Below are 25784 nucleotides of genomic sequence, written 5' to 3' on the forward strand. Positions count from 1 at the left end.
AGCTGTACATGGGCGAGGCAAGGAGAGAGAGACTGATGTGGACTGTTTTTTGCCAAGGCCTAAATGGGCGATCGGATTGTAAACCGATAGCAGCTATAATGATGAGCGCGGTAGCGAACATGTTTGTTTGTAAACAGATAGAATATGGAATCTAATAATTTGAGTGTGTGCTAGTTTGTTTAGTTTTGCAGCTTACCTGTCCAACTGCCATGTATAACTGCCAGGACACTGACAGTATGACACTTAGACAGAGATGACTTCTGCCTTCGTGCCCCCCTGCACGAGCAGCATAGTTATTTCTTATTGTGGTACTGCAGAGCTTACATTTTACGTAGCACCGTCTGATAAATAAAAGCAGTGTCTTAGGTCTCTGACTACTGTGAACCCAGATCACAGTAATTATTCTGACCGGAGAGTAACTTGACATTACAATCTGCGACGTGTATCATCTGTGTACACGTTAGTAGCAGGGCTGGGAGTACACGGATGGCCAATCCACTAATAAATAAATATTCCTAATATAAAATGACAAGAATTGTACTTCTGAATTTTTGGGATATTAAATCGAACATGAAATAACAACCCCTGACATAACAGTGTATCAGTGGAGGAGTTTAATTTGTGTGGACCTCAGAAATTTCACATGGGGACAAGAGGTCCAATGTAGAATTTTCTACAACACAATTAGTTTGAGACCAGCACTTCTATTTTCTACAGCATTATTTGCTTATAAAAATTCCCCTTTTTACTTATATTTCAAATAAGGTTACGTTTTAATAAACTCCTCATGTCCCTATTTCCCTGACCTCTATAATCGCCTGGAACCTACCCTTCTTGTATTTGAATCAGAGAAATATAACTGAGAAACACCTTTGCAGATAACAGGAACCAAGTTAACCGATTGTTAAGGCAAAGAGGAGAACCCCAGGAAGTCCTAAGTAGCGTGAGATGGTGAGCCATAGGTAGGGGCATGTGGATCTCTACTTTTGGTTTATCTTCAGATACACGTCCAGTAAAAACAGTTAGCAGCTAGGCAGCAGGTAGACGTCAGGCGTGGAGTAGCAGGACAGGCGTGGAATACAGCTCAGCACGGCACTTGACCAGGACAGCACAGGATACAGGAAACACTGGGAACTGGAAAACACTAGGAGACCATTTGCATACACAAACTTTGGATACGACAAACAACGCTCAGGCATTGCAGGGAGGGACACAGTCCTTATAGCCCAGGATGCTCTGGGAGCAATCAGCTCAATTTCCCACCTGCGTGCGCTTTGGCTTCTTAAGTCTGGACGGAGCTCGAAAGAGCACGCTGGTGGTCACTGTGCAGACATCTCTGGAGAGAAGGGCGTCGACTGGATGGAAGGGGTTCCTGGTCAGCGACCATGGACGTTACACTCCCTGCTTCAGCATTCAATGTGTGAAGCGGCCGTGAGCAGCTCGGCACAGACCGGCCCAATGCAGTGATTAAATTGCGCCTGTCTGCGCCAGGCCACTCATTGCACAGAGCAGGAGGAGCAGAGGGTTCTCCTCCACTCGTCGTGGGAACGGGGCTAGGGAAGTGTTTATTTTATTATTTATTTGTTAGGCACTATGAATCATTATACTGTACGGTGGCACCTGCTAAGTGGGCATTTTACTGTAGGAGGGCACCTGCTCAGGGGGCATTTTACTGTAGGAGGGCACCTGCTAATGAGCAGTATACTGTAGGGGCAATTATAATGTATGGGGCACCTGCTAAGAAGGCATTATACTGAATAGGAGTACCTGCTAAGGTTTTGTTTTTTTGTTCCAAACATGAACCCTTAGGCTGGATTCACACACGAGCATGTTCGGTCCGTAATGGACGGAACGTATTTTGGCCGCAAGTCCCGGACCGAATACACTGCAAGGAGCCGGGCTCCTAGCATCATAGTTCTGTACGACGCTAGGAGTCCCTGCCTCTCTGTGGAACTACTGTCCCGTACTGAAAACATGATTACAGTACAGTTGTCACGCATGCCAGCAACCCTCCCTACTCGCCACAGTGATGTCTTAATGTGATGCCATAACTGTACCGCAATTCACGCCAACTGCTTCCCACTCCTAAAATAACTGTACATCATGGGGCGCAAAGGGGTTAAGAGCACAGTTTGTTGAAAAAGAACATGACATTTTTAGAAATTGAATAACAAACAACTCTTAAAAAAGTCCCATGGAAGACCAGAGATCTTGAATAAGTCTCAAATATACGTGCTATTTGAAACATCATAAAACGAGACAAAACAAGGCTCCTTTAAAATTACTGATCTTTTCAGATCACTAAAATTTACTGTCCTACTGTTAGACTGGAATTCATACATGCATCAGGATGAAATAAAGGAAATGTTTGTCAAGTGCATTAGCAAAATATGACTTGCATAGAAGCATCATATCCAAAATAGGGAAAACAGCAGACAAAGTGTCTACCATTCCAGGAGTAGAGAAATCAAGTACATAGGTTATCACTTCCCATAAACAAGGTGATTATCCCATAATTCCAATCTTCAGGTTACAAAAAATAAAAAAATAAAAATGAAAAAAAAAAAATCATGAAAATGATCAAGTGGGTTTATGATTTTATAGAAACTACTTCATAAAATCTAATGAACGGGTAATTGAAAGGTTCTAAGAAGTTAACCAGAGTAATTTTGCAGATTATATGTAGAACGTCCACATTTGGCACAGTTAGAATAACAGTTGCCTTTTTCCTTTTTGTTAACAGACGGCGCATTGTAAAGACTATACAATGATCTTTCATTGTGGCTGCTGTGCTATGTAAGAACGCATTTTTGGGACATCTTACTGGGAAGTTTAAACACACCAACATCTGCCATGAAAATTATGCCATGTTAAGATTGAACTACATGGCCTATTTCTAGTAGAGCAATTATAATACCTATAATCTATTGCCTGCTTCAGGAACAAAAGGTTATAGTCCAGCTATTTTACATATTATTGCAGGAAGAAATATTCCCAATTGCATGTACACCATGAACTTATTGGGCTCATCCACATGGCTGTACTGTGACTTCGTAAAAGATCCGAATTGTACAGTGTAAAATCGGTACCCATAGAAATATATGGGATTCTACTTTTTATACAGAGTTATGCCAGTTGCACACGACAGAGCACCACTCGTGACGTTTTTCACAACATCCGAGTGGCACCTGATTGGTTCTGTGAAAACTTTCACGGACCCAACTCTCCGATCCATGGAAAGATAAGACATGTCCTATCTTTCCACGGATCATGGGCGGGACTCAGGCGGCACACGCGTTTGTGTGCATTAGGCATTATTTTTCTGTTAGGTTTAGACAGTCAAAGAAAATAAAAATTGTGGCATATTCTATTAATGACATATTACAAAAGGTATTTCCCCCTAGAAACATTGTTTCAAGGGGAGAAAACCTCCATAAACTGGTACCATACAGGCTCTGTCTTGTGTACGGAGCCACTATGCACTCTCCCCACACCCCAGCACCTCCTTAAATATACTCACTCCACCTACAACTGGTGCTCGTGTGGCGCCACTCTCCGGCATCGGCACACATTACCAGAGTAGGCCAACATCTCCCGTGTATGAAAATTAATGGCTATTAAAAAGGCACAAATTGCCAACATAAAGCACATAAACAGTAACACAACGCAACATGTGTAAACCAGTGAGGGGACCGTCCAAGCACACTTTTGCAAAGCACCTCCTGACATGTTAACAATAAAGAGTAACCGAAGGCCATTCTGTATTTTGACTTGTTGTGCAACAAATCATAGGGTTACTCTAGACCTGCCATGAAATATGTGGGATGTTTACTAATTCTATGGAAAATTAGCTGAATATCTGGGGCCTTGTGGTCGCGCGTTGTGGAGCTAAATATTGACAATTGCTTTTGACAGATTTCATTTTCCGCTTTATTCTGTAATAGTATAATCCTGAACGGAGTGTACTTTAGGTTAAAATAAGTATCGATTGAATGCCAAAAGCCATTTAAAACCCACAAACAAGCTTCCAGAAATCTATGAGACCACGTCGGTTATTACATTGTAGCTGCAAGACTTCAGTCCGCAGAAAATAATACTAAAAGGGAGGTCTGGTATTTTCTTCTACAATGAACCCTGAGGCACCAACCAAGTTCACCGTAAGTTCCACGTATAGCAATGTAATATGTTTATACTTCTTTTAAACTAGCTCAGTTCAGAGAAGGACAGAATAAAGTGAATAAATCCAACCACATAAAATAAGGTACTAAAAAAAAAAAAGGCACGTTGTTAAATGTGATACCTTTGCTTAGAGCTTTTCAAAGGTGTTTGTAATGAGAGAATAACAAGGAAAGTTTTAAATAGTCTGGATTCAGAAAAACCACCAAGAGCCTGGCGCCATTATAGACAGAAAAAAATGGAAGAGACACTTGGCACCTGAACAAAAAAGGACCATTAATATTAATAATTTGGTTTTACAGAACATGTTGCTGCATACGGCGTAAACAGTCAAATTAATTAAATCCATTAGAGGCCTTCATGATATAAAACACCACTAGTCCACCACAAAAAAAAATAGTTCCATATTTTACAAAATTGTTATTTCTTTTTTTTTTTTTTTAAACATTGCTTGATCCTGTCCGAATGGAATACCATGAACTGATAAAAACAAAGTCAGATTATAGGCCCCTGGGATATTGCCTTTATCACCTAAGGGCCTACTTGTATGGCGCTCTAATGCCCCACCTGTCTGCACTACTAAGTAAAAGAAATCTGGTGGCCAAAACATGCATGTTTCAGGGACATGTGGATATGTACACCTCTGACTTATCTCACGGTCGAAGAATGGTTTTAAGTAATCCTCTCATTATATGACAGGGTTACTGTAGAGCGGGCGCCCCACCATATTTTGTCTAGAGGCCTTCTCTAACCTTGATTCACTTCCTTTTCTTATGACTGTAATCCTGCTGTAGGTTTTTTTTTTTAGCCCCCCCCCCCCCCCCAACTTGGTCACAATTGCTACAATTCATAAATCAAGTCTAAAAATGATCAAAATTGTAAACCGGTTTTCATGCTCAAAAACTAATATCAATAGAACCGACAAACTCCATGGCAAAAAAAAAAAAAGGATAAAATGAAAAACAATCCAGAAGGCATTCAGGAAGTGAGCAAACTTTGGGATCGCTAAGACCAGAAACATCTAATAACGATATTTTTGTTCCACAACACCAGCAAGAAATTAAAATTCCTCCCAAAAGATTATGCTTATGTCTTACATGTTGTCTAGTAGTTTGATTTATTTCTCAATCATATGGAAACTTACTTTAAAAGACATTTTTCCATCATGGAAAGAAGAAAAAAAAATAAAAGCTACCTTTAGACTCCAACAATGTTAATGTTCAAAACTTTTATCCTGCTTAGTATACAGGAAATACTTTTGCTTCTATTGAACTTCGGAGCCTTAAAAAGGGGTTGTCCACTCACAGAAAACTAATGACCTATCCACAGGATAAGTCATCAGTATATAAAAATTGGTGGGGGTCCAACACCCGGACCCCGCACCGATCAGCTGCTATGTAGTGTATGCAGTATTTGGATCAAGAAGAAGATGGCTCAGACTACTGAATAGCGGCCAAGCTGCAGTACTGCTGCTATTCAAGTGAATAGGAGCAGAGTTGCGGTTCCACAGCATGGCCGCTATGCAGTAGTCTGAGCCATCTCCCTCCGGCTCCAAATACTGCATACACTACATAACATCCGGCACCCATAGCAGCTGATCGGTGCAGAGTCCGGGTGTCTGACCTCCACCGATCACGCATTTTTCATACTATCCACAGGATTGGTCATTAGTATGTGGACAACCCCTTTAACAACACTGCTGTCAAATATAACAATCAAAAAGTGATCTCTCTAAAAGGGCACCATTAATGTGTGACCTGTCTCTAAATTATGATAAACACCTGTGGTCCTCTTTTCTTCTGTACCTATTCAGCACTCTTAGAGCCTCATGTACAGTACCTTTGTGGAACTTTTCCCTTCAAAGCATGGCTTTTTTCTGCTGCCGACCTCTCTTTAGTCCTAATTCACTAACAGGAAGTTACAGTTTGCCAAGTTGGAGAAACAGTGGAGCTGCAGCCTGGTCATGGTCACTCTTTCTACAAGCTAGCGAGCTCCCATTACACCTGCACCCCCCCCCCCCACCCTCCTGTTCTTACATTCCTGCACACTGTGAATCAGTACGGAGGCTGCTGTACTTACATGACTTTATTAACTAGCAAGTTCCCCCTACAGAAAACACAAACCGCTTGCAACTGTTTGGGTAAGATATTAAAGTTATTTTAGCCATCTCGCTCACCATCTGCTCCTACACTAATTATTTTCAATTAATGCGTGCAACCTGCAAGTAAATGAGCACTAGTTTTTAAATCTAGATTATAAATCTGAATTTATACATCAAGGTTCATAGGATTTAAAGTGTATTCCACTACATGATCTTAAATCATACCTTAAGAACCGTTCACAAGTAGCAATAATTATAGTTATTTTGTTTCTGGGAGATCATAATGATTATTGGCAAGACTCCTAAGCTCCCTCTGGTGGAAGCTGAAGGCAGACAGAACATTATGTTTTAAATAGACATCTATACAGGTTAATTGGAGCGGAGTATCATAGAAATGGAGTTCTGACCACTATTAAGATATATTTAAAAAATTCATCAGCATAGAAATTTTGGACTGGACCTATAAAAAGGTGGACACACTATAAGTGTAAATTCAAGGTAAATGAGAAATGGCAAAAAACATAAGTTACATATAATCCTCAAATCATGATTGTTCACATATATTTAACAATTTATTTTTTTCTCAGACAGGTGACTTTTTAGGGTAATCTCTATGTTAGTTCAATAATCAAAGTCTCCCAGATTGTCTGTATAGCAGGATTCTTTTGATCTGAAAAACGGTCTTAAAAAAAAGTCTCTCTCCTGCAGGGATTTACTGAGAGGGATGTGGAAAATCTCTTTTAAATGAGCGTCCAGAGGACGCAGATACAGTTGACAGCGGGACATACCCCCGGGCGCCCGGGGCACCACCCAGAATCCGCGACTGTCCCGCTTGACGGTTCGGCGGTATGGCCCATGGGGAATGTAGCGCTATCGATAGGGGGGGTGGGGCACTATCTACAGGGGATATTGCTCACCTACCAATAGACTGCACTCCCTTATGACGACATGAAGGAGCCCTGGTGCATTTCTCCTTCGGCCTGCTCTTTCCTCTCCCAAGGGAGCGACGGTGCCTCGCGGGCCGCAGAGACCGCAAAAGTGCAATGAAAAATTGAAAGAATTCATAAATTGACCTGCGGTGCGGTTGTTAAACGTTTTCTCAGCAGATTTTTCCACAGCGTGTGGATGAGATTTGTTTAAATCTCATCCACTCTGCTGGTACTGTGAATGCTGCAGAATTTCCGCACAGAATCCCATTTCAGAAATTACGCAGCGTTTATGAGCCAGCCGAAGTGTGGATTTTACCTGTGGAATTACCTGTGTTTATCTGTGGTTTTGGTATGGATATTCCGCAACATGTGCATGTAGTCTTAAGGAATAGAGTTACCTGCAAACATCTCATTCAGACTCCTCCGTTCACTGAAGGCAATGGCGTCCAGTCTTGTGTATTACAACTTGAAAAGGGGGACAACTATACCAATTTTATTGGAGACTCCATTACACACATACAGAAAGCCTTGTCTCCAGATTACTGGAAATGCACTTTAAATAAGTAAACATACCTCACACTTGCTATCTGTGTTGTCCTGTGTGACACTAAAAGGAAAGATCAGTAAATCTGGCATCCCTGATTGGCTTACGACTCCCCACTTCAATTGTCTCCTCCTTGAACGAAGGCCTTCACCCACTCTCTCTCCATGGTGGCTTTTCCTATCCTTTTCCCTATTGATGTTCCAACCACATGTATGTGTTAGCTGTACTACTTTACCATTCAATAACTGTCTTTAATGTTCACGCCCTGTTAAAATTGATAAAACCAATAAGAACTATTGAAAAAAAATAAACAGATACATAGAGCAATGTTAAGCATTTAAGTATTATCAATAGGTCCTAAAATTCAGGGTTTTGACATAGAATAGCATTTCTGGTTTATAATGGAAGATTACTTCTGCAGAATACTAGAATAAAATGTAAAAGAAAAAAAAATTAAACTTTAAGAATAAATAAATCGATCAGTGTTTATTATGTAAACCAACCAATGGCTATAGGCTATCCATTATTCTGGTCTGATTGGAAAAGGAGGCTTAGTCTGGGGAGATAATCCTATAGATGGGGTGTCTCATCTACCGTAGTTTAATAGAGACACTGCTAAACTAAATGCATTGAAAGATATTCCCAGTATAATAAATCAGAATTAAACCACCAATCAGATTCCAGCTTTTTTGGAAAATGAAAGCAAGAACCTGATCCTACCCCTCCAAATTTCTCCTGCACTACTTAAAATCCCCTCCAATATGTTTTGGACTACCACCGAGTTAATGACTATATCAACATTGGCTTGTCAGTTGAAATGCAGAGGTAGTAAATCTTGAAGCGAAGAAACAAAAATCCCATGAAATTCTTCCAAGAATATTAATACGTGTTTATATTTTCTCAGACGTGCCAAGGAGTCACGTTTGGTTTTATGCAGACTTTTGACATGAACTTTCTGAAATACAGTGAGCGGATGAGCCATGTTTAGGTTCCAAAATCATCTGCCATTTCATAGCAAAACATTTGTTATCTTGCAAGCTTTGGATGTCAGGAATTTGGTTGATCAAGGACTGACTAGCTGGATGTAACCTCCAAAGAAAACAAGCTAGGAGTCTGAGACATTGCAGCAAACATATAAACATGTGGGTTTAGGGGTGTCCTCTCTTGGGGAGGACTTGTGCGGTTATGTTACTACTGGTCTCTTTAGGGAGCGTGGCAGGTAACAAAATGTACGAAGCAACATCCCTAAATGAAACTTCACAAGTACACCATTCGGAATTAGACCAGAACGGAAGAGAACTTCTGTACACCACAAATCACTCTATTCAATCTTCTTTCTAGCAAATTCTACTTCACTAAAACACCACATTTTCATTAATGCAATTGCTCCCCTTGCCTTAAAACTATTTTTAGGTCACCCAGCCCCAGACACTTCGATAAGAACTAGGTTTCTCCCTCTCACATGACCTACTCTTAGACATTAAAGCCTTAGTCTCTAAACACCCACAACCACTCCACGTCCTTTCCTTCTCACACCTTCTCTCTCTCTCTCACTTCTACTTACTGATGCAGACATATCTCCATATTTACCAGATAGCCGATGTAGCGGTGTACGGGCTCATAGACTTTCAATTGAGCCCGCTACATCGATTTCCGTAAAAAAACGAACTGAAAAGAAGCAGCTCAGCGCTTCTGCCACTTCGTTTTAGCGGTTGGTGGGGGTCTGAGTGCTCGGACCCCCACCAATCAAAAACTTCTGACATGTCACTGACATGTCAGAAGTATGTTGAACGTTTAGTTACCCTTTAATAGAAAGGTCAGTGTGTTTGGTACAACTTGATATTTAGTTTTTATTAAATATTCTTTTTACTTTGAGATACAGCTGCTCTGTATTCTGCATACAGAGCAGCTGTATCTTACGCTGTATTCTGTATCCATCAGGTCCGCGGGACTGACTGGTTCAGACACGCAGGATCCACCAGTTATCAATCTCATCTAAGTTATGAACTTAGATGCCATTGGTAACAGCACGATCCTGCGTGTCTGACACTGAACCTGTCAGGTTCGCAGGACTGACGGATTCAGGTCATCAGGAACGATACTGATGCTCTGTATGCAGAATACAGAGCAGCTGTATCTCAAAAAGTAAAAAGAATAAAAATAAATTATAAAGCTGCATTAAACACAGATTGACCGTTTTAGGAAAAAAAAAAAAAACTTTAATTCAGTGGCCCCTTTCACACACACAACAGAACTCGACAAATCAATAGGCAGCCCTAGCACATAAATCTGACGGAAAAAAAACACGACAATTTTCCAAGGTTGAAGAGTAGCGTTGGAAGAAAACCCACTTCAAGGGAGACTTTGCAACATACAAAAACAGTTCAACATCTAATGCGCATTCACTTCTGCTAAACAAGCCTATTTTCCTACTGTCATGTCATTCTGTCCCTCAACCCCAAATAATTAACACTTTAAACTGTCTACTCAGTACCCCGCCCACATCTTTCATCTCAGCTGAGGACCTACAGTCCCCACATCCCCTGTATACAACTGCACATGGCTCTTCATCTATAACCTGCTTCGCCACCTTTATTAATGGAAAGCTTTCCATCCTACTCTCTAAATCACACCACGCCTGAGTATTTTATTCAATCCCATCCCACCTCATCCCTAAAACTTTCTACTGTCTTTATCCTAGCCATAACCAATCTATTTATCCTCATTAAAGATGCTCTGTCACCAGATAAATGCCCTATCTCCTACATAATCTGATCGGCGCTGTAATATAGAGAACAGTGGTTTTTATTTGGAAAAACAGAGATAGGGCACTTATTACCTGGTGACAGAGCCTCTAACTATGGTTGTCTTCCCTTCATTTAAACATGCAGCTACCAAACCAATCCTTAAGAAGCCAACCCACCCTCTGTCCAGCTATTGCCTCATCTCGATACATTTGCCTCAAAACTTCTTGCGCAACGTGTCCACCTTAAACGGTCCTCCCACCTTTCATTCAACTCTTTTGGACCACCTACAATCCAGCTTGAGACCCCACCATTCTACTAAAAGGGCATTAACCAAAGTCACTAATGATCTCTTAGCTGCCAAAGCCCTACAAAATTACCCTCTGCTTCTCCTTCTAGACCTTTCCTCGGCCTTTGACACAGTTGACCACTCACTCTTGTTCAAATTCTCTCATGCCTTGGTATCCTCAACCTTCACCAACAGTACAATTAGTGTCTCCGGCTTACACACTACCTCCACTTTTCACCTTCCTTCTCGGTTGGTGTCCCTTGCAACTTTGTCCTTTGACCCATACTCTTCTCCATCTATACTTTTGGCTTGGAACAGCTCATAAAAGTCCATGGCTTTCAATACCCATTTCATGCGTACGACACAAATTTACCTCTCTGGCCCCAATGCTACCACCCTGCTATCCAGAGTTCCAAGGTCTATCGGCTATCTCCTCCTGCTTCCTAAAACTAAATATGGAGAAAACTGAATTCATCATCTTTCTCCCATTGCACAGTTAATGGCTACACATATACCCCAGTCTCAGAAGTCTACTCCCTTAGGAGAACCTTTAATTTCACCCTACCCTTCAGACAACACATCCAAACTCTTACCTCAAAAACATTTCTAAAATACAATCTTTCCTCAACCTTAGGTCAACAAAAATGCTTGTACATGCCATTATCCCCCGCCCAGACCACTGCAACATCCTTCTCTGCGGCCTCCCATCGAACACTCTTTTTCCTCAACTTCTTTGCTGAGCTAATCTAACTCTCCCCTCATTTTTCTTCTGCCAATTCTCTTTGCCAGTCCCTTCTCTGGCTACCCATTGCCCAGCGAATTAATTTCAAAATACACAGTACATAACCATGGCATACAATGCAAGCAACAACCTGTTCCCCTCCATATATCTCTGTCCTAATCTCCAGATACCTCCACAAACTTAATTTCCGGTCCTCACAATATCTTCTCTGCTCTCCTGGTCTGCTCCTTACATCATTGCCTTCAAGATTTCTCCTGCAATTCCACCATACTCTGGAACTCGTTACCCTAACACATCAGATGCTCTCCCACCATCCAAACCTTCAAAAGCAACCGGAGATCCCACCTTTTCATAAAACGTATAAACTACAACAACCCTGCCTCCACTACATAAAACTGTACGAGCAGCTTCTACCCTTACATTCGGTCTCCTTCCCATTTCCCTCGTAGATCGTAAGCCTTTGCAGACAGGGCCCTGACTTCTTCTGCGCTAGTCTGTCCCAGAGCAAGCATATGCTTATTGTATAGCACCCCGGAATTAATGGGACTTTAAAATAAATAATAATAATTAGTATGAAGAGATACACAGAAACTATTTAAAAATATATTTAAATGTATCAATATTTTAAATACATTACCTTTAATGCTGAACAGAATTATTCAAGGAAGATTATAAATTCCTGAAACAATACACCTTTCATGATTGGCCCTAGGCCCATCTACCATAGAGTAAGACACCGGTGTTTTAAAATGGCACACTTAGAAGGTGGGGGTCTTATTAGACTGAACATGAAGCTCTAGGACCCAATGCAAAGTCTCTGGTTGCATATTTAAACAAACCCCTACGAACCCACAGTCATAATCACTATCAACATTCAGGGACCAAAGTTTGACATTAAGAATCTCATTATGTTTGAGAACATTTACCGTTCTTTTTCCCCACTTTGGTTCTTTATGCTTTTGGGAACAAAAGTACAATTATTTTTTTATGTAAATCAGTTTTTTCCTTATTGAAGTCTTTTAAATACATTGAACTATTTGAGGAAGAAAAAAAAAAATCTGGCATAGGTTGATTCCAACAGTACCAAATCATTAAAGAAGGTTTAATGTAGATGTATTCCAAGTGTCCTTATGGAAATAATGTGAGGTTTGGAAAGAAACCAACTGGCCTGATGCTATGTCCTACTAATAACCTGCAGAGCTTGGTAAGAGGTTGTGCTTCATTTTGCATTTCCTCCAAACATCTTGCTCCATTTTGGGGAGAAGGGTTTCCATTTTGGTAATGAGACAATTTATTTTTAACTGTACATAAAGTACTTGGTTTTCCATAAGTAGTAGAGACACCAAGCATGTGCTAACAGCTGGAAAACTCAACCACATCCAACACCTGTTCCACATTAATAGTCCTTCCTTTATAGAGTTTTGTAGTCCATCTTTACGTCAACAATTGGACAGTTAAATATTATGATCAATCTTCATTGGATTATACATACAAAATATTGTGTCGAATATGTTGTAGATTATCAAGGCACAGAAAACCAGTAGGGTCACCCAGTAGTACAGGTTTGCAAATTCACAATAAGACGCACAGAATTGTTGCAATGTAACATGCCCTTTTATATGGAGCGGTTACATTATTCGAAAAGTTCACCTAGTTATTTTGCAATGTTGATCCAGAAGAAGGCCGAGGCAGAAGGCAATTGTAATCTTCTTACAGGCAAAATATATTACTCCAAATATGCTCTTACAGTAGAGAAACCCGGTCTATGATGCTGGTGAAACCTTCTCCCCACCGGACATATTGGATGCCCCCCTTATTATAGTTGCAGTCCTGGATATAGATTAGACAGATCTTCGTACTCTACATTAATATATTTATACATAGAGATTAGGTAGGTCACCCCACCTAAGCAGTCCTCTGTTCACCCACAATAATTATTTTTTTTTTTAAATCATTCTCAACACTGCATTCTCCCATTTATCAGATTGGTTGCCCATATCAGCACCCACTCTAGCTCTGTATTTATTTTTCAAGGTTGCCCAAAACTGTATACATTACTCTATGTATGGTCTACCCAGTAATTTGTAGAGGTTAAAACTACGCCCTTTCGATGCATTCCACGGTCTTCTTGGCCTTGGCAGCAGATGCCTATCAAAGCTGAAGACCACTTTAGTTTCAATGCCAGTAGATGATCGTTTGGTACTCAAAGATGGAAATCTTAGTTGGTCTACTGCGTTATGTGATGCAGTCCCTGAAATTCAGTGGTCACTTACCTGCCTTTTCACTCATACTGCTTAGTTCCCTACAGGGAAGACTCCAGATTAAAACAGAGGTTGAAATTTCATTTAAGATCCTGAATAGAATATACTTTTCATGTGCCAATGGAAAATATATAGACAAGAATCAGAGCAAGCGCCCAAAGTGCATCGATAGTCAAACAAAGGGCAACTTACAAAATGGTTTCCTTGGCTATATAGCTGCAAAAAAAGCCTATTGTATTCAACGTGTGAATTTGTTAAAAGATTTGCTGATGAAGAATATAGACCTGATAATCTCGTGAGCAAATAAGACCATGAAAACTTCATTTTTTTTTTCACAGTTCAGCAAAAAAATAAAAATAATAAAAACAATCCAGGCAATAGGTATGTCATAAAACAACTTTAAAAAAGCCTGCTATTTATTTTCCTCAGTGATTGCTGCTTAGAAGTTTGAGCATTTTGGGAGAGCTATGATCTATGACTACAGCTTAGCAGAAAGTGCCTACAGGAGGTCTGAGGTAGTCTAAAATCTACCTCCTCATTGGTTCAGACTGCCGGTTTCTCCCTTCTCACTGCAGCTCTGACTCTTCAGATTGGGCAAAATTATTATAAACTACAGAATACTAAAGCCACCAGTGATTAAAAAAAAAAATCACTACTATATTTCAAGAATGTGAAACATCAGAATATTAGAGATTTATTTCAGCTTTTATTTCTTTCATCACATTCCCAGTGGCTCAGAAGTTTACATACACCAAGTTGACTGTGCCTTTAAATAGCTTTGAAAATTTAAGAAAATGTCATCGCTTTAGAAGCTTCTGATTGGCATAATTTGAGGCTAATTGTGCCCCTTTGCTTGAGATCATTGGAAATTCAAAAGAACTCAGCCAAGACATCAGAAAAAGAAGCCTGGTACATCCTTGGAAGCAATTTCAAATTGCCTAAAAATGTACCTCGTTCACCTGTTCAAAAGAGAATACGCAAGTTTAAACACCATGGGACCACGTAGCCATTATATCGGTCAGAAAAGGAGACGCGTTCTGTCTCCTACAGTTGAACGTACTTTGGTACCATAAAATGTGAATCCATCCAAGAAAGGAGGATGCTTGCAAGCCAACCACCACCAAACCAAAACATGAAGAACTGGGGCAGCAGCATCATGTTGTGGGGGTGCTTTGCTGCAGGTGGGACTGGTGAACTTCACAAAAGAGATTGCATTACGAGGAATGAAAATTATGTGGCGATATTGAAGCAACATCTCAAGGCATCAGCCAGAAACATAATGCTTGGGCGCAAATGGGTCTTCCAAATGGACAATGACATCCAAGCATACTTCCAAATTTGTGGCAAAATGGCTTAAAGGTGTTGTCCAGTCCCTAATTGATGGCCCATCTTCAGGATAGACTATCAATATCTGATTGGTGGGGGTCCTGGGAGTCAAACCCGACCGATCAGCTATTTTGAAGAAGTCACAACGCTCGTGTGAGCGCTGCTTCCCCTTCCATCCTTATCTGCTCGTACTGTGAATTGGCGACACACTCGTAGCAGCAGTCCACAGTACTACAACCTTCTCCCATTGAAGTGAATGGAAGAAGGCTGTAATACTGTGAACCGCCGCTACAAGAGTGTCAGCGATTAACAGTGCACGCATATAAGGAATGAAGGGGAAGAAAGCGCTCTAATGAGTGATGTGGCCTCTTAAAAACAGATGGTCGATGGTGGTCCCGGGAATCAGACCCCGATCGTTCGGATAGGCCATCGATATCTGGAGGATAGGGACATCAATTTTTAGAAACTGGACAAACCCTCTAAAAGGGCAACAAAGTGAAGGTAATGGGGTGGCCAACACAAAGCCCTGAACTCAATCCCATAGAAAATGTATGGGTAGAACTGAAAAAGCATGTGTGAGCGAGAAGGCCTTCAAACCGTACTCCATTACACCAGTTCTGTCAGGAGGAATGGGCTAAAACTCCAGCAACTCCAGAGAAGCATAAATACGAAAATCCCGGTACCGCCAGTATTGTTACATGATAAACACCATCGGTGTCTGATGGAACCCACTGACTAATGGGTTCTGTTGGGTATGCATAATGGTGTCCGTGGTTTTACCAGAAGAAAAAAAAAAAATCAATAAAAAAAAAACAAAAAAAAACAAAACAAATGTTGCGCTGTTTTCTGTATTTTCGTCCGGATCTGTGACAGAGGCTCCTAACAGAGTCTCCAACGCAGATGTAAACAGGCCCTTAGACCATTTAAAATGCAATGCTTCCAAATATGAACCACTTGTATGTAAACTGAATCACTAGGAATGTGAAGAATAAAAAAAGCTGAAATAAATCAATCATTGTCTCTAGTATTATTCTGGCATTTCACATTCTTGAAATATAGTAGTGATCCTAACTGACCTAGGGGAGGGAATATGTGGTAGGATTAAATGTCAGGAATTGTGAAAAACTGAGTTTTAATAAATGTGGCTAAAAAGTGTATGGAAAATTAAAACTTCAACTGTATATTGCATCCTTAACCCCTTCCCGCGATTGGGCGTGACTGTACGTCCGAAATCAAAGTGATTTCCCGCAATAGGGCGTACAGTTACGCCCAAGCTTCAAGCTGTCACCATGTCAACAGACATGGTAACAGCGTCCCGATCGCAACTGTCAGACAGTTGCCGAGCAGGACTCGCGGCACAGGACCAATCAGAGTGGTCCCGTGCCGGAACGAGCTGTGATTGGCCAGTCAGTACTGACAGGCCAATCACAGCGCAGGTGCAGTGGTTTGCCAGCATCTCCGTCTCTGACAAGCTCATTCCTGTCAGAGAGCTTGTCAGAGTCGGAGACCAGAACAAATACAGTGAAGTGAAAAAAAGAACCCAAAAACCCAGCGATCTGCCCCTTTTGTGCCCACTAACCAGTGATCACCTCCTTTGGTGCCCACTGGTTAAGAAAAAGATATATATTATATAATTTCAGTACCACACAGTGTCCTTCAGCCGTGCTGCGATCTGTGCCCATCTATCACCTGTCGCAGTACCCAGTCGCCATCACCCTGCTGTGTCCCTAGATTGCCCACTGCCCGAGTGCCCCGTTAGGTAGCAATGCCACGTCTCAGTTTTACCCCTGGTAGGTAGGGTACCCTAATTGAATACAGCAGGGTCGCTGGTCTGTTCTCATTTCACAATTCAGTAGCAGTTCATTTTTTGATAAAAAAAAATGTAAAAAAATAAAAATTGTTCGTTAGTTAGGTAGCAAGAGTTTATTAGTATGGCCAAAAGAGTCTTCTGAGCCGAGGAAGCATATGAAATGCTGTGTTCCGATACGGACAGCGCAAGTGAAGGTGAAGCACAGTTCGTGCTTCCATCTTCCTCTGCATCCAGTGACCGAGTCTGCACCCCCCCAGTCGGCGCAGAAGAGCCGTAGGTCCTGCTCTGCCCGAGCTGACCTGGGAAGCTGCGGACAATTATACCCCCCAGGTGCCTGAATTTACAGCCCCCTCAGGCATTCAAATTGAAATTATGGGTTTCAGCCCCATTGATTATTTTAAACTTTTTTTTTCAGACGCCCTTTTAGATTTAATGGTCCAGCAGACTAACATTTATGCGGAACAATTTATCGCCCAGAACCCCGACTCATTTTATGGGAGAGGCCAAAACTGGACCCCCACAAACCCAGTGGAATTGCGGAGGTTTTGGGGGTTATTTTAAAGTTTTGGTCTCCTGATATTTTATATAATACCCCCCTTTACCGCACAGTAATGACAAGGATGCGATTCGAAGCCATCCTGAAGTTCCTTCATTACAATGACAATAGTCAGTGCCCACCCCTGCAGGATCCAAATTTTGATAGGCTATATAAAAGAAGACCATTAATTGCCCACTACACCCAATTTTTATACCAAGTTTATACCCCCCAAAAAAATATTTCAGTGGATGAATCATTAGTCAGCTTCAAGGGTAGACTGCACTTCAGGCAGTATCTACCCAATAAAAGAGCCCGGTACGGCATAAAGTTCTACAAGCTGTGCGAAAGTGCCACCGGTTCCACCTACTCTTTTAGGGTCTATGAGGGAAAAGACTCCCAAATAGTTCCCCCAGAATGCCCACCCCTTCCTAGGAATTAGTGGTAAGATCGTATCGGATCTTATCCATCCTTTGCTCGGCAAAGGATATCATTTATATCTGGACAACTTTTATAACAGTGTCCCATTGTTAAAAGTTCTCTCGTCCAGATCCACCTTGGCGTGCGGAACAATCCGCAAAAATCAGAAGGGCCTCCCCAAAGCTTTGCTGGGTCAGATCCTAAAATTAGGAGAGCAGAGCTGTCTGCAGCGACGATCTGCTCCTCCTGAAATAGGATAAAAGGGACGTCCTTATACTGACCAGCATACACGACAGCAGAGGCAGCCTTGTCCCTGTACGTGGATCCACCACCCAAGTTCCCAAACCATTCTGCGTACAAGAGCACAACAAGTATATGGGTGGCGTTGACCTGTCTGACCAGGTTATAAAACCATACAGCGCCATGCGCAAGACAAAGGTATGGTATAAAAAGCTGTCTGTGCATCTTACACAGATGGCTTTATACAACGCCTTTGTCCTCTGCAGATATGCCGGCAGTGGGGATACGTTCCTGCAATTTCAGGAAAAGGTCATCAAGTCCCTGATATTTGGTGACCAGGAAGGGGAGGGCAGTTCATTCGGTTCTTCCGTCAGCAGGATAATTCCCGGTCAGCATTTCCCCACAGAAATCCCCCACACTGAAAAAAAACAGAAGCCCAAAATAAAATGCTGTGTGTGCCAAGCGAGGCATTCGTAAGGACACCACATACCATTGCGAGACATGTCCCACAAATCCCAGCCTGTGCATGAAACAATGTTTCAAAATCTATCATACCTCCTTAGATTTTTAAATTTAATTATTCTTCATTCACCTTTTCTGTCTCCCATATTGGCCATGACCAATTATTAATTTTTTTACTGACCAGCCCCATTTAAAATTTGATCATTTAAAAATTTGTAAAAAAACACCTAAAACAAAACTAAAAATTCTCACTATACCAAGGACCCGAGGGAGTGTCTTTCTCACCTAGGTTGCAAATCCAGATGAGATTGGTTGTCTCAGCAAATCTTTTTTTGCTGAGGCCTTTGATTTCTTTTTTGGGCTGGATTTTATGGAATGGTGGGTAGGTTGGTAGTGGGACCTGCCATTCCCTCTCCCTCCATAGCAGGTTTTCCAGGTTGCCCTCCTTATTTACTAAAATTAAAGTATTTCTTATTATACCCCTAGATGAATACCTAGAGGGGTGTCGCTTCACAAATTTAAAATTCTCACTATACCCCTAGATGAATACCTTGAAAAGGTGTTACATTACAATCTAAATCTCCTCACTATACGCTAGATGAATTCTTTGAGGGGTTTAGTTTCCTAAATGGGGTCAGTTTTCTGGGTTTCTAATGTTTTGACATCCCAGAGCCTCTGTTTTCATGACACAGGGCAGTAAATGCCATCGTAGTAGGCCTCAGATGTTGCATGGTGCTCTTTACCTTCTGAGCCCCGCCATGTGCTCAAACAGCAGTTTATCTCCACAAATGGGGTATTGTCGTATTCAGGAGAAATTGCGTAACAAACTGTGGGTGCTTTTTCTCCTTTAACCCCTTGTGAAAATTATGAATTTGGGGCTAAAGCAACATTTTCTTTGAAAAATCTAAATTTTATTATTTTACTGCCCAGTGTATGAAACACCTGTGGGGTCAAAATGCTCACTATACCACTTGAAAAATTCCTTGAGGGGTGTAGTTTCCCAAATGGAGTCACTTTTGGGGGGTTTCCACTGCACTGGTACCTTTACAAATGCGACATGGTGCAGAGAAATCAATCCAGCACTCCAAAAGCTAAATGGCATGCCTTCCTTTCAGAGTCCTGCCGCTTGCCAAAACAGCCGTTTATGACCACATGTTTGGTATTTCCGTACTCTGGAGAAGTTTCTTTACAAATGTTGGGGTGCTTTTCCTCATTTATTTGTTTAAAAAAATAAACATTTTGAGGTAAAGCTACATCTTATTGGAAAATAAAGTAATTTTTCATTTTCACGGCCCAATTCTAATGAAATCTATGAAACACCTGTGGGGTCAAAATGCTCACTACACCCCTAGATGAATTCCTCGAGCGGTGTAGTCTCCAAAATGGGGTCTTTTTTGGGGCGTTTCCTTTATTTTTGCACCACAAGACCTCTTCATACTTGACATGGTGCCTGAAATATAAATTTAAGAAAAGGAAGGCCCAAAAATCCTCTAGGTACTCCTTTGCTTCTGGGGCTTTTGTTTCAGTCCAGTATCACACTAGGGCCACAGGTGGGATATTTCTAAAAACTTCAGAATCAGGGCAATAAATATTCAGTTGTGTTTCTCTGGTAAAAACCTTCAGTATTACAGGAAAAATGGAATTTCTGCAAAAAAAATAGAATGAAATTTGCAAATTTCCCTTCCACTTTGCTTTAATTCCTGTGAAACGCTTGAAGGGTTAAGAAATTTTCTAAATGCTGTTTTGAATACTTTAAGGGGTGCAGTTTTTAAAATGGGGTGATTTGTGGGGGTTTCTAATATATAAGGCCCTCAAAGCCACTTCAGAACTGAACTAGTCCCTAAAAAAAAAATAGGCTTTTGAAATTTTCTTGAAAATTTGAGAAATTGCTGCTAAACTTATAAGCCTTGTAACATCCTAAAAAAATAAAAGGATGTTCAAAAAACGATGCCAATCTAAAGTAGACATATGGGAAATGTTAACTAGTAACTATTTTGTGTGGTATAATTATCTGTCTTACAAGCAGATACATTTGAATTTAGAAAATACTAATTTTTTGCAAATTTTCTCTACATTTTGGTGTTTTTCACACAAAAATATTGAATATATCGACCAACTTTTTTCACCAACTTAAAGTACAATGTCACAAGAAAACAATCTCAGAATCGCTTGGATAGGTAGAAGCATTCCTGAGTTATTACCACATAAAGTGACACGTCAGATTTAAAAAATGAGGCTGTCATATGGTGCAAAAGTGGCTGCGTCCTTAAGGGGTTAAAGCTTACTAAATATTCTGTAGTGCAGTAACAGGATCATGTTTATTTAACCGTACATTCCAAAATTTTACGGTGCGCAACCTATAGATTGTCTTGTCACCAGAAGACTATTTTACTACATCTTGGGAAAGTAGGATACAACGTTCAGACTGTCCGTATGCATTCATGAGTTATGAGCCATATTTCAAACAATTAAAAACCTATTAATATTAGTTGATGAGCTGAACTACAGTCAAGATCTATATACACACACACACACACACACACACACACGTATGTGCAGTTACCAATTTGCTATGCTGGACTTACTGTGGAACTGGGGGCTCTAAGACAACAAGCACTTCATCAGAAAGTACCTTGCATTTCTATGCACACACTTGCAAAAGGTGTTTCAGGAGAAAACTTGAGATCATATTATTACAATATTGTAAAGCACAAAAGATTATACAGGTTAGAACAGGTCGGCATTATAATCAGTACAGTCACAAAAAAAAAAAACATTAAATGAAAAAAATAAATATTAAAAAAAAACCTAAAAAAAAAAAAGGAGTGTCACATTATATATTCTCTTAATTTAGAAGCGAAGACAAATAAGGGTTGTGAGTCAATGTGCTAGATCTGATAAAATGTATTGTGCTTCTAATTCAGTTCTACATGGACATTAGGATAGAAGCAGCTTATGAGCTGGAGTTATTTGCCTGATGCAATTTATCAAGATAAAACAGAGTACATGTGGATCAACGAGTACAATCTGTCAGAATGATTAATACGCGGAAACATTAACCATGACATTACACAGCTTTAAGTTTATTCTCTTACGTACAAAAAGAAAAAAATTGGGCAGGTTAACATTACTGTCCAAAGTTAGGTAAATAGTTTGGTTTGCTTTAACATTACGAATACTCCTGGAGGGGAGTCATACAGAACATCAATAGTAGTTAGCAGTCTATGTCCTACCTGTTACTGCAGCAGATGTATCCAGAAGGGTCAGCAGCATAAGGGCCAGGATAGACAAGAAAGCAGGCATTCTCCGGCTGGTCCTACTCCTTGGAGCCATTCTAGACAAAAAACTCCCAAAGCAAGTAGGAAAAAAAGGAGGTAGGAGAATAGAAACGACCAACAAATAGCCCTGGATGCAAGAAATTCCTTCTGTGGTACAGCCCCAGACACTACTCCTAACTAACGCATCCAGAAGTTGTCTCAGCCTTTCCCTTCTTCATCTGTCTTTCCTTTGCAATCCCTCTACTGTTCTATAGACAAGGGAATTATGTGCAGCATCTATAAGCAGAGGGAGGGTGCCCCCTAGTGAGAACCTCAGCCTACAATTTATATAGTCAGTTTAGCTTCATAAGGAACATTTTCACCTTCAGCATAGAAAGAAGAAAAGCAAAGACTTTTCAAAACCATTGCATGGGCAATTCAGAGTGCAAAAAAAAACCAAAAAAACCTTATAGCAACTTCTGCGTCAGTAGACACGAATAGAGGTGACTACTGTAATGTAGAAATGGTCACTGAAGTAGGAAAGCTCTAAGTTACAAGGCAACCAATTAAAAGGCGTTGTCCAGGCATTTTATATCGATGGCCTATCCTATAATAGGTCATCAAGATCAGATTGGTGGGGATCCGACTCCCGTCAAGCTCACGACCATACGGACTGAAGAGGCGTTAGTCATCACAGCCTTTTCAGTATTTACCAGGCACAGCGCTGTACACTTTAATGGGATCGAAACTGCAATCCCAGACAGAGCCACTACGAAAGTGTACAGCGCTTTACCTGGTAAACTAGGAATAGGCTGCAGTATCGAACGCCGCAGCCCCAATCAGCTGATTAGTGGGGGTGCCGGAGGTCGGACCCCCACCAATCTGATATTGAAAACCTAAGGATAGGTCCTAAATTTAAAATGCCCGGACGACCCCTCTAAAGGAGATGTTTTTTGAAAGGCAATTGTCACTTTTTCACCATTCACACACTGCACAAATTTGGACTAACATATTCCACAGCAAACTTTATTTCATAACATTACTGCTTCGGATTATAAAACAAAAAATTTCCACTGTAGGATTAGGTTCACACGCGGCAGATTTGATGCAGAAATATCCGCGACTATCCCATAGAACTGAAAGGGGCTTGCAGAATTCCATTCACGTGTAGAATGGATTTTCAGTTACAAAAATGAGAACACAAAAAAAATAAAGAGATTCAAAAAACCATCGTAAATCCTACGAGGTAAATTTTCTTCATCTTAAGGGGAAACAAAATTCCGAATAAATCACTGGATCAACGGCGCACAAAAAACAAAAAGGTTAGACAACTTCTTAACAAAGTGAAATAAATGTACAGGTGCACATCTGCCGTGACGGCAAAGCAAAAACTCAAGACACAAACTGCAGGCGCTAAGATTTACGCAAACATAGACTTGTAAGATTATCTATTTTAAGAAAAATACATCCAGGCTACTTTAGCAGCGTTTCAGAATCTTACTGCTTACGGAAAAGAAACCCCATCTATGACGACGGTGAAAGCTTCTTTCCTCTATATTTATTGGATTACCCCCCTTTATAAAGAAAGTATAAAAAGTTCATAAGACAGATCTCTGAATGTAAAAGATCTTTAGGTGAATTTAACACACTAAAAAATAGAGGCAGCAGAGATAACGAAATTTTATATTTGTTTTCCCATTATGCTAGTTATTTTTCCAAGTTAGACTATGTTCAAAGCTTAGGGGCCTCAGTCACAGATCCGGTCCAAAATGGCAGAAAAAAAAACCGAGACATTATGACAGAAACCATTAAAGTCAGTGGGTTCAGTTGGGGCACGGTTGGTGTCTGCCATGCAATGGATCCGACACGGCCGCTATTTTTCTATGATGGAGAAGAATAACGGTAAAAGCAAAATAGATGTGAACGGAGCCTTCGGTCCTCAGAGGTACTTCGACTTACATACAGGGCCTGTACATAAATCCGTGCTCCTCATCCAGGCAGAGATATTTATGCACATATCCGGTCTAGACAGCTTCTCGACATCGACAACAGGCATTAGCATAGACGTAAGATACTTTCACATGTACATCATTTTATTTATTTTTTGTCTGCCATAGTAATCTTATCTACGGGCCTATTACAAGGGACGACAACCGGACGAATGATCGTTCAGGAACAAAATGATCGTATGATCATTGACCCATATAAACATAACACGTGGTCCAACTATAAGCAATGGAAATAAGCGCCGATTGACTTGCTATCCCAAACATCAATCGTTGCAGGCAATTTATCAGCCCATGTAAGGACCCTTCTTGAATTGGCTTTCTAATGCCCGACTACTGGTACAAGTGAAGTAATGTGAAGTTAGAGTTCCTGGAGACTTTGTAACCTATAACAAATGAAAACTGAAAAAAAAATATTATACTAGTGTAAGGGAAAAGTAGAAGACAAAGGCAACCGGATGGAAATCCTCATTTTTTTTCAGAGGCCCTTTGGAAAATGAATGCAGCAACTGGATTGGTAGCGGAAGAGCACTACTTTATTTTGAACTATTATATTACAAAAGCATTAGAAGTGTCATATCAAAATAATATCATAGGAAAAAGCGGCTGTTACCGACTGCAACCAACAGGAGTCTCTGATTCATCTTTAAGTGCCCCTTATAGTTTTCTTACTTGCACTTAGTTTACTATGAGCAACAAGGCCTTTTTTTTCCTTCTGCATGAGGGTCTAGATGTGCTTTTGTAAAAAACTTGACATCCCCTTCAGCAGTCTAGCGGAACACAGAAAACACAATTTGCCCATCTGTTTTTATTGTGAATCCTCTTGAAATGTGACCTCTTGAGCAGATCGTAGATCACTACAAAAGACAAAACATTAGTTTCACCATGCTTTACATATATTAATTTAGACCAGAGACATCCCATAATTCAAAGAAAAAAAAAATACATAAATAAGAGAATCAATATTGCATCAATGGGTGGGAGGGGGGACGACGACTACTGATTTGAAGAAACACGTGCTTGAAAAGAAATACAAGGTTTGTCGTCCTTCTAAGGGTATGTTCACACGCAGTGTTTTCAGATGTAATTCGGGCATTTTACGCCTCGAATTACGCCTGAAAAAAACGGCTCCATGACGCCTACAAACATCTGCCCATTGCTTTCAATGGGTTTTACGATGTTCTGTTCCCACGAGGTGTAATTTTACGCATCGCCGTCAAAAGACGGCGCGTAAAAAGACGCAAGCGTCAAAGTGCATGTCACTTCTTGGGAGCCGTTTTGCATTCACTCCGTTGAAAAAACAGCTCCAATAACGTCCGTAAAATATGCAGCGAAAAACGCGAATTGTTAAAAAAAGTCTAAAAATCAGGAGCTGTTTTCAGGCGAAAACAGCTCCGTATTTTCAGACGTATTTTGCTACTGCGGGTGAACATACCTTTAAACATGGTTGAACTTCAACAGGGTTATAAAGAAATATATTTCTTAGTAAGCGCTTGTCTTTGCCAGGAAAGCAACATATTTCCTCTTTATTTCAATATACAAGCCATCTAAAAATATCAAACCCGTTGCAGCTTATTATAGGTCAGTAGTTTAGCACATTGTTTTCATTACATCATTAACATGATAAGACTCCTCAGAGGTTTAATAGAAGTATATTCCACACAAACAAACAAAAAAAAAAAGTCATGAAGTCCACCTGCTTATAAGTTAAAGGGGTTTTCCCATGAAGGACACGTATGACATATCCACAGTCACAAATAGATGCGGGTCCCACCTAACTCCAGAACGGGGCCCTCTAAACCCCGTTCTAGCTTTGTGTGCTCACGCTGCTCCTCGACCACCTACTGATTACATGGTCAGGAGTTACGAAAACAGCGTAACTCGCTGATCTACGCTGTTTCGGTAACTCCCATAGAACTGAATAGTAGTTATGGAAACAGCA

The 25784-nt window shown here is 40.7% G+C and overlaps 1 protein-coding gene across 1 annotated transcript in view; it reads right to left on the reverse strand.

Moving 5' to 3' along the window:
* Positions 1-23360, reverse strand: part of FNDC1 (fibronectin type III domain containing 1) — a 160683-nt gene extending 137323 nt beyond the window's left edge. The window contains exons 1-2 of the mRNA XM_075863750.1: positions 23338-23360; positions 21813-22069 (exon numbers count right to left, since the gene is read on the reverse strand). Of these exons, the coding sequence (XP_075719865.1) occupies positions 21813-22069; positions 23338-23360 (280 nt within the window). The remainder of the gene's footprint in view (positions 1-21812; positions 22070-23337) is intronic.
* Between the last annotated feature and the right edge of the window lie 2424 nt (positions 23361-25784).

Source organism: Rhinoderma darwinii, chromosome 4 (assembly GCF_050947455.1).
Source record: "Rhinoderma darwinii isolate aRhiDar2 chromosome 4, aRhiDar2.hap1, whole genome shotgun sequence".
Lineage (NCBI taxonomy): Eukaryota > Metazoa > Chordata > Amphibia > Anura > Rhinodermatidae > Rhinoderma > Rhinoderma darwinii.